This window comes from Danio rerio, chromosome 20, assembly GCF_052040795.2.
Source record: "Danio rerio strain M-AB ecotype USA chromosome 20, GRCz13ab, whole genome shotgun sequence".
Lineage (NCBI taxonomy): Eukaryota > Metazoa > Chordata > Actinopteri > Cypriniformes > Danionidae > Danio > Danio rerio.
Window position 1 is genome coordinate 14297175 of NC_141040.1, and position 10964 is coordinate 14308138.

General features: G+C 35.9%; 1 protein-coding gene across 1 annotated transcript in view; it reads right to left on the reverse strand.

The window, feature by feature from the left end:
- The window catches only part of ints7 (integrator complex subunit 7), a 122504-nt gene that overhangs the window by 77446 nt on the left and 34094 nt on the right, over positions 1-10964 (reverse strand). Inside the window, exons 11-12 of the mRNA NM_173267.1 lie at positions 5336-5575; positions 5104-5241 (exon numbers count right to left, since the gene is read on the reverse strand). Of these exons, the coding sequence (NP_775374.1) occupies positions 5104-5241; positions 5336-5575 (378 nt within the window). The remainder of the gene's footprint in view (positions 1-5103; positions 5242-5335; positions 5576-10964) is intronic.

The following is a 10964-nucleotide window of genomic DNA, read 5'->3' on the forward strand; positions in this document are numbered from 1 at the left end:
TAAAATTTCAGCATGCTTTCACTTTCGCATTTACTGGCAAGAACGACATCTCGCCCTGCTCATCATTCTCTCTTCATATAGCAGTATATATGGCTATTACACAATCATAATACACTGTGATATAGCCTGGGTCATTAGTTTGTTGCATTGTTTTGTTTTCTCACTACAATCGATCCGCTCAATAGGGCAGAGACGTCTCATTCAGGTGATCTTGGACCGTTTGATTTGGCGCGGATGCGAGCGCAACTGCTGGACATATGCTAAATAAACCGCGCTAATGGGGGAAACGAGACAGATTCCGAAACAAACGTCTATGTGTGAAAGCACCATAAGATTGTATTTGCACACAATTGACAGACAATCACAGAATGCAGCACGCAGCTCTGGTTCCAAAGAGCTCTGTTTCACTTATTAGCACCGTTGTAGTGAATGAAACTTAAGCAAAGAGAGAGCTTTCCGCTCTTCTTCCTTAATTCAGTGGGAATAGTCAGCCAAGAAGAAAACTGGGCAGACAGCAGGTAAACAGAGTGAATAGCCGGAGTGATCGGGTGGGAAGAACACCGAGAAGGAGCAGGACTGAATAGACCTGCTGTATGTCCGCATCCTTATGCCGAGTTCAGACTGCATGATTTTCAAAGTAGTCGTGTCACAGATGTTTTCACACTGCATGACTATCTGGGCTAGCATTTCGTCGCTGCTTTGTTTACACTGCAACATGGTTCGGCGACATGGACATTCACATTGCATGACTTTACTATAGGGAGATTCGCCGACAACTTCGTCCAAACTACGTCTCACAGCCAAAAACATGTAGTATATCTTTTGTTATTAACTACATAATGAGAAAGAAGCCTTAAATGGGGTAGAACATGTACATGTTTGCTCACCTGGGTTTAAAGGGAATTAGCCATTTCTCCTCAACGTTGATAATAAACTAATTTCTTTCTGTATGAAATATCAAACAGACACGGTTGCTCCAGAGTCCTTTCAAACCTCCACTAGTTTTTCCTCCATTTCGTGGGTCCAAATAAACCGAAAAAGAGCGTTTTTAACTTCTCCCCCAGCCTCCCGCTGGCCTGCAGCAGGTATACACACACGCACACACAAGTGAAAGCTGCTCTCTCATTGGCTGTAGGTGATCGCTGATGTTATTTTCAGTCAAAACTCAATTCACACGGCATGATTTGAATCGCCGACAGCTCCAGATATTTAGCACGCTAAATATCTCACAGGCATCGGCGACTCATCGGCGATTTTCTCAGATCGCGTCTTTGATCGTTCATACTGTGTGATTGTCACTCACGTGCACGAGCAGCGATTTGCCTGTGATTTCAGGCATTTGTCGGCAATTTCTCAAAACCTGTCGGCGAGCCAAAATCAGGGCTAAAATCACGCAGTCTGAACTAGGCATTATGGAATGCTTCTGGGTCCTCGATCAGACCTCGATCCGCCTGTTAGCGACCATTGTTCTAGGCTTTGCAACAAAAACAAAAAATGGCATTCGTTGTGTTTTTGTTTCTGTCTGAGTTTATATAGAGTGTCTGCTGAAACACTGACAGCAATGTGCTGTGATTTGACCTCACCTACGCGTTTGCGCTGTAGCTTCTTCACTTACCAACTGAAACACACAGAAACTCCACACGCACACACAACAAGCGAGGAAATGTTATGTCAACACCAGATTTACATACTAATAATCAGGGCTTTACATTAACACCCGCCAAATGCGGGTAGATTTCAGCTTTGGCGGGTTAGACAGGTTAGACAGCCACTTTGGCTGGTTGAAAATTATTTTTAAATTGTGGTTTGCTTAAAAGCAGCGTTCAACTATAAGAATGACCCAATATGCGTGCAAATGTGATCTTAGAATGGAGAAACAGCACGACTAACAAAAAAATTGCATTCGCGTGAGCAGAAAAAAGCAGATGAATACCAAATGAGGGGATGATCACAGCTGATGTGATGCGCGCGACTGTTAAAGCGTGTGCACGCTCCTGTTTTCTTCCTTGAAGCACGCGTGCCTGGAACGCAACTGTTATCGGATCTCTTTCAAATAGTCAGGCAAAAAAGTAATGCTAATGCACACACAGTCTTGCTGCTTTCAAGAGCTCCAAATAAGTCTTTTTGTAAGCAGCACCGGTTGCTTTCACTTTGAACAGATTATTAATTGACCTTAACCATGTGATCATACTTTCATTATCACACAGTATGTTTTTCACCTGCTTTCTTTTACTTACGGTTATTTTTGTTAATATGGTTTAATTATAATTTTTTACAACAACATTTGCTTTATTATGAGATTAACTCTCTATTTATGTGTAGTTTACTGGTGATCTGAGAGACCTTTAGCGAGGACAGATTACTGTGCATATTTTTGATACATGACAATAATTATTTTTAACAGTCAATTGTTTTTCTTTGTTTTTTTAAAAGAAATGTTTTGTTAAATAAAAAGTATAGTATGAAGCTATATTTAGCTTGTTTGACACATTTAAAATTTGTGGCTAAGAAATAATTTGTGTTTGGTGTGGTCAGAGATGAATTAGGTAAGTCCTTAATTTTGAGTTCTGAAAACTCATGTGAAATGAAAACTAATTGCAGCATAACACTATTAAACCATGACCCATTTGCTCATACACGACACACAAAACGTGAAATGAATGAGGAGGCATGCGGACATAACACAAAATCTAAATTAAGCAATTTTAGCATGTCAAAGTCATATTTATGCATATAAAAATATTTTCACAACAACAAAATTGTGGCTAGTGAAAATGCAGAGTGGTAGTAGCTTTCCAACGTTACTAGCCACTATGCATTTTCAGTAGCCACAATTTTGTGGCCAGTGATCAAAAAAGTTAATGTAAAGCCCTGCTAATAATATATATATATGTATGTATATATATATATATATATATATATATATATATATATATATATATATATATATATATATATATATATTAGAGATGCACCGATGTATCGAACAACAATCGGTATCGATCGATAGAAGCACTCCCCGCTCCGCTGATTCTATCCGTACACAGCGGTCACTGGCATTCCCCGCCCGCCGTGTAAACAAAGGGGCGGGGATGCCGGTGACGTCACCACGCACCCTGCCCCTTTGTTAGACGCTGTGACGGGCGGGAAGTGCTTAGGAGGGAACTCGCGCCGGCCAGAACCAAGGTAAGCTGTTCCCGCCCCTGCCTGCCACTTAGCTACCTATCTGCAGCCTGCCACCTACCTAGCTACAGCCTGCATCTTATATATATTATAGGTGGATACAGACTGGCACAGACTGATGTGACTGGAGTGGGGTGGGGGTGTTTTATTTATACATATATACGCCTTTTTTTAGGTGAGGGAATGGAAGTTTTGAGTGTGTGAGAAGTGTGTGAGAAGTTATTCTCCACCTTGAACTTCAATAAGTCAAAGTACAGGTCTAGACTTAATGATGATCATCTTCAAGCCATACTGAGGGTCTCAACTGCTTCCGCTCTAAAGCCAAATGTGGTTCAGATTTGTGAGAAGAAGCGCTGTCAAGTCTCTGGCAGGAAGGAGTAGGCAAAAGATGCCATGTTCAGAAGAACGGTTCATAATCTTCACTCAATGTTCTATTAATGTTCAGGACACTTCATGTTCAGAAAAAATAATTAAAACTGTTAATAATGACATTTGAGGACTTTTTTTTGTGAAATCCCTTATGCGGCCCAGCCTCACCCAGACTTTGCCTCCTGCGGCCCCCAGGTAAATTGAAATTGAGACCCCTGTTCTAAACTGTTATTAATGGCAGAAATTTACACATAGATTAAGGTAGATCTGAACTGTGATTTCCAATAATAAAAACCCAATGTCAAAAATTTCGGCTATAATAAAAGCAGTTATTATTTTTTTAAAAACCATTTTAAGGACAAACTTATTAGCCCTTTTAAGCTAATTTTGTTTCGACCGTCTACAGAACAAACCATCATTATACAATAACTTGCCTAATTAACCTAGTTAAGCCTTTAAATGTCACTTTAGGCTGTATAAAAGTGTCTTGTCTAGTAAAATTCTAAAATCTAGTAAAATATTATTTACTATCATCATGGCAAAGATAAAATAAATCAGTTATTAGAAATGAGTTATTAAAACCTTGATGTTTACAAATATGTTGAAAAAATATTCTCTCTGTTAAACAGAAATTAGGGAGAAAAAAAAATCAACTGTATGTATGTATGCACACACACACACACACACACACACACACACACACACGTATACATATATACATTATACATATATACATTATATATATATATATATATATATATATATATATATATATATATATATATATATATATATATATATATATATACATATATATACATATATACATTATGTATATGTATACATTATGTATTATGTATATGTATATATATATATTTCAGCATATATAAGTACATTAAATTCATATTTTCTATAGAATTATGTACAATATAATATTTATGCACAGACATTAGTTTAGTCAGTACTGAAGTCAAATCTTGGGCTTATTTAAAAAATAAAATAAAAAAATAAAGAAACATTCCAAAAATTGGTAGAACAAATTTATGTTAGAAAATATGTAAAATAAAACATGTAAAAAATAAATAAAAAAATCTACAGAAACAAAATAACATTTTCTTGAAATTTTGTAATTTTTAACATTTTTTGCAATATTTCACATGCATTTAATTGTATTACCTTTCAATTTCTAAAAATGTTTGGTGACTAAAATATTATTTGCTGGTTCTGGGCTGCCCACTAAATGCCACTCTTTGAGTGCCTTACAATTGTGTCGTGTTGCCAGTGATGAGTGCATGATAAAAGGATTCCTCTTTGGTTCCATCAGGAGAAGTTTGCGTTTTTGGCTGCCTGATTAACCCTCCATCCAGCATCAGAATTTTTGTTTGTTTAAAAGATTATTTATTTTGAATTTGATGCTTTATTACACTTTAATTTTTTTAATTATTTTATTAATGGCATGGTTTTTGTTTATGTTTTAGGCTATCTATAACCAGTCATTATCAGGATTTGTTTCTAATATCACCCAGTCCAACCCCTTCTATTTCAGCTTACCATGCGGGACGCTTGTCTGGCAATTTGGTACACGGTCCAGCCATTGGCCACATTCTCCAACTGTTGTCTGATCACAGCCTTCACCTCAGCTGAGAGAGACGCCTGACTGGCCACAAATAACACAGTTGCCAAAGACACCTAAAAAAGAAAACAAAACAAATTACTCTCAACTAATTGAACAAAATGAGATCTTAAAAATCTTCAGTTAGACAGAATTGTGAAATATTCCCACCAGAAGCTCCTGCTGTTTCTCTGAAGTCCTGTGACTTGCCACCCTGAAGAGCTCCAGCAGGTCTCCCAGCATTCCCTCTACCAGCACTGGCTGTTGTGTGGCAATAGCAGCCAGAGCCTGACACATGAGCACCCGAGCAGGGTCACATGCGCAATGCAGCTGCCTAAGCAGGAGCTCCACTGAGCTCTGACTGAGATGAGGACAAGTCTTCAACATCTGCACCAGAGACGTGAGCGCCGTCTGACCAAACAAACAACTCAAAGAATTAATACAGCTGCTGCAAGTGATTGACAGTACAACAGAATCAAAACAAAGAGTTCAACAAATAAGCGCCCCCTCTTTTTAGTAGCCTTAACTACTATGTAACTACAATGCATTTAAAGTTTTTAAAATGTATCGCAGAACACTTCTGGTGCTCTTGAGGTGGGATACCGTTAGGGTTAGGGTTTGGTGGTATTGGTATGTTTAAGGGTTGGTTAAGTTGTAAAGCAGTGGTTCCCAACTTTTTATAACTCACGGCCACCTTAAACATTCATACTAGAGCTGTGCAGGAGAGATTTTTTTTACCTATTTGGGTTTGGTCCCAACTCCGTGCAATGTTTGTGTAAAAATGCACATTTACACATGACGTTGATTGTAACTATATGTCGGAAACCATGACATGAGCACCACACTCGACCGAACAAAACTCTTTCACTATGGGAGAAATAGGCGTCTGCATGTAACGATTCATTACTTGCTGATTCCCAAGTGAACAAGTGTTAATGCGTTATTGCTTTGAGTAAGTTAAATACCAATATTTTTAAGTTTTAAAATTTATGTTTTTACATAGGCCAATATTTATTTCGTAGGACTGCCATGGATAATTTTGAGCTATCTTTTAAGCAATTTTTTATCAATATAAGAATTATCTTACTGTACTTGTCAAATCTTGGATCGGGTCCCTAGTTCAGACAAGCAGTCAAAACCAACTGAGAACTAGAGCACTGGACCCTTTGACATATATTCAGCAAATAAATTAAATATTAAGTTAGCAGGTTGGTATTAAACCAACCGAATACTGAACGCAAAGTAACAATTTATAATTTATTACTCCTCACTTAAACATTATAATAGTCATATTACATTAAATTATGACTAGACATTTTTACATATATTAAAATTTTTATTTCTATTAATAACAGCTCGTGGCCACCCTGCAATACTGTCACAACCCTCAGGGGGGCCATGGCCCAAAGGTTGAAAACCACTAGTGTATGGGATGGTCAACAGTAGCTACATTTCCATCCAACTATTTTTATGCTCATTTCGGATATGCACATAAAAAATGGTTGATGGAAACGCCAAGATGCGACTTTTGAATCGATAAGAAAAGATGTGCATAAACTACGATAGAAACACTTTTATCAAACAAATTCCAGTATGCGCATTAAAAAGGTCATGTGATTTTGTTATAAGAGATCATGTAATGATAAAAATGTGTGCAAATGGACCAACCTGCAGGCTGAGAACATTGCAAAACATCTGAAATGTTGATTTGGTCATTCTAAAACAGCCTCACCATTTCAGTTTTAGTGTTATATTGTTAATGATCTCCAGAATCAAGAGTGTCTGTGCTCCATGTCCCACATATCAAGTGCCACCGCGCATCACTGCGTGTCAGGATTGCTTTCTGAGGTGTAAGTCATTTATTAGATCAAGAAAAGATTGATGCAGCTTCTCCTACTGATAAAAAAAAAATATTTTTACTGCTCATATTTAGTGCCAGTTAATCAGGAAGTGACAATTTTGTTTACTTTGACATGGCTTTATTTCCATGTCTTTTATGCGTTATTCCAATTTTGTGCATAAAGTTAATTAGCATTTTTAGATAGAAACATAGCTAGTGTTATTAATTACAGAAATGAATTAGAGATGTGATTACATGCAGGTATTTAATTAAATCATAGGTCCAATGTAAAAACCTGTATTTGCACAATAAGTACATTGTAACAAATTATTAATTTCAATGTAAGTAAATATTAGCTAAGACTACCAAAGTTAAAGTGGGAGCAAATAAGTGCAAAAAACTTGCAACTAATCACATCAGAAGGAAATGGCTAACACACAATAAATCACTTGTAATTACAGTTTTCTTTTGACAATAAAATTTAACTGAAAAACACTACGGGCCCTATCATACACCAGGCGCAATAGGCACAAGGCAAAACGCAATTGTTGTTTGCTAGTTTTAGCTCGGTGCAAGAATCATTTTGACGCTTTGCACCATGCAGTTTAAATAGCAAATGCATTTGGGGTCAGATGTGCGCCCATAGGCGTTGTTTTAATGTGTTTTTCTATGTGTTGTTCTCTCTCTCTCTGACAAAATAAATCAAAGTGATGCATACAATAATAAAAGAAAAGGCATAAAAGAAAAGTAAGGAACTCAATGCAGCCTAATGTAATCGTCTGCAGTCACATATCGACACCTGTCCATCGTCAACAAGGGTTCCCTGTAACCCTGACCAATTATAGAGTCTCACTGTTATTTGTGGGTCATTTGCATCGCGCTAATTGCATTGTATTTCCATTCCCTCACATAATAAACATTACATATATTTTTATATGATGTAAAACTAGCCAAAACAAATGACAACAACACAGTGTTGCTTTTTTTAACAACAGCACAGCAGATAACTGTAAATCTAATTATTATTATTATTATTTCTTACTATTTATTACTGATTGAATTATTTTCTTATTAATTTAAAATTTTTTATATTGTTTATCTTATTTTTTGCTAAAAAAATCCAATCCACTCAAATCTCTTTATTTTTATTTTTTAACATAAAGATGAACAAAGAAACAAATTATAAATTAATAATTAATAATATAATTAATTACTTGTGGAAAAACCTGATGTGGCCCTCAGGTAAATTGAGTTTGATCTAAACTATAAACTGTTCTCCAGAGATGGGGGACTCAAGTCATATGACTTGACTCGAGTCAGACTTAAGTCACAAAATTTAGGACTTGAGATTTGCTTGACAAATATCCAAAAAGAGGCTCGACTTGACTTGGACTTGGCTGTCATGACTTGATACTTGACATGGACTTGAGTTAAATGACTCGAAATAACTAGTTTTTGTTAAATACACAATCGTTTGTTATATATTATGCATTTAAAAACAAAACAAAACTGAAAGTTTTAGGTCACACATGCGTAGTATTAACTTTATCTGGACTGGATTATTTGGTTCCGAAGAACCCCTTTAAATGATTGATTAGATTCATTTAAACAATTAATTTGCTATTTGGCCATCAGATAATGCGGTGATGAAAAATGGAAGGCGCTCTGCCAAAGATAGCCTATTTTACAGGTTTAAAAATTACAAACAAGACGGCTAATCAAAGTTTGTACTATTTAGTCTGACTCAGTGCTTGCCACACATACTATAGCCTACTTTTACTTGGGCAAGTATATTTAGTTACAGTTTTTTTCTACAGTTATTATCATTCTTGTAAACTGTTTTGCATCCGACTAATTTAACCAAATATCCGCAATCAATGTAGTGGGAAATCCTCTCTTGTTACTCGTTTCGTTCTGTGCGCCCGTGAACTGTCAGCATCCCCGCACTGCAGACACACAAGACATTCGCGAGAGAAACATTTAACAACTAATTCTTGAGTCTAAACGACTCAAAAAACTTACTGTATAATCGGAGAGGACAAAATGACTGGTATTATCTTCCTGCAAAATATACCTACACCATCAGTAATCAATGCATTTGCCTTCTTAAAATAATCTACACGTTTAAATCTTGTAAATATGATTATGTTATAATACAAGATATTCTGTTTTATTCTTTTTTCTAAAATTTATTTCTCATTTACTGTATAGTTTATTAATTTGATGATGTCATTAGTCTAATACATAGGCTATTTTATATACATATCTAAAATGCTTTTGCATTCAAGTTTGCTTTGAACTTGAAAGAGAGAGAAGTAGATTTGACCTGTCAGCAGTGCACATTGCTCCTGAATAAGTTTTTTTTTTACTTTAACCCATTAAAAGTAAACAGTGTATAACATTGTCAAAATAAATTAAATTAATGTAACAAAAAAAATAATAATGGAATATGTTTTGTTTGTCGCATATAAGAAGCACTTGTAGTATTGTATTCGTATGCTAATGTTTAACATTTACATTTTTTACATGTTAGGGGTTAAGTTTAAATAAAAAAGATTGCATTGAAACAATGTGCTAAATGCTATATTCCAGTTTTTTTAAAAACTTTTTATATATATATATATATATATATATATATATATATATATATATATGAGCAATATCACACGAGTAGCAATGCGATATGGCTGTATATCGGCACTGGTGGAAGGCGTTTATACAACAGTTTAACGACATAATTGTGTATATAAAAACAAAATCAAACATGGAGTCTCAAAAACCCTTTTGTATGAGGAACTACTTTCTTCTGCATTGGATTCAAATCATAAGCTGACAGTTAAACAGCTGTTAAAACAGTTAAAAGCATCTTTTAAACTTTAGATCTGTAGTGTCAGCTTTTTGCTGGCTGTATGTGTGCGGAGTAATACACAAAGGGTAAAGAGGCTGTAGTAGTTCTGATATTGCAGAATATCGCACGGCTTTCAGCCAATCAGATTTGAGAACCAGACAGAACTGTTGTATTAAAAATATATATATATATATATATATATATACACACACACACACACACACACACACACACACACACACACACACACACACACACACACACACACACACACACACACACACACACACACACACACACACACACACACACACACACACACACACACACACACACACACACACACACACACACACACACACACACACACACAGTATAGCCTTGATTAACACACTGTATACTTTTGATTGGTACTTACTAGGGATGTTCGGAGCAGCCGGTATTTGTATTTGTATTTGTTGAGGGGGGAAAAGTATTTGTATTTGTATTCGAGTAAAATTCAAAATGGCGCAAAAATATATATTTTTTCTATTACACTTCTAATTTACGTTGTAGTGAAAGTATTGTTTTTGAAAAGAAAATAACATAGAAGCCATTATCTCATCCATGGTTAAACCAACAACTAATAAAATACCATTGTGAATATTATGAACCCCACCACCACCGTTCTTGACACTGAATAGACAGAATAAAAACAAATAATACTTCAAAAAACTGTTCTTCTTCTGAAAGGACTTCTTTCCAATGGAAAGAATTCCAAAAACTAAAATTAGCTAAATAAATCTAAATAAAACCCTGCTTGGGAGATCTGGCAGAACAAAAGTATTCTATATCATACTAAAAGATACAGCCCTGCTATTGTCATCTGCCTGCCACAAAACAGACACAAAGTTTTTTTTTTACTTTTTTATGTTTAAAACTGACTTGCTGGGGCAGAATGTGGCTGTGTTGATGGTTTGGGGCTTGTGGAGGATTTAGCAGAACATAGCTGTGCTGATTGAGGGGATTGATGCTTGTGGGGGTTCACAGACAGTATCAGGAGAGGATGCTTTTAGTGCATGTGATAATACATTACATAGAAGGTTGCGCGGTGGCACAGTGAGTAGCACTGT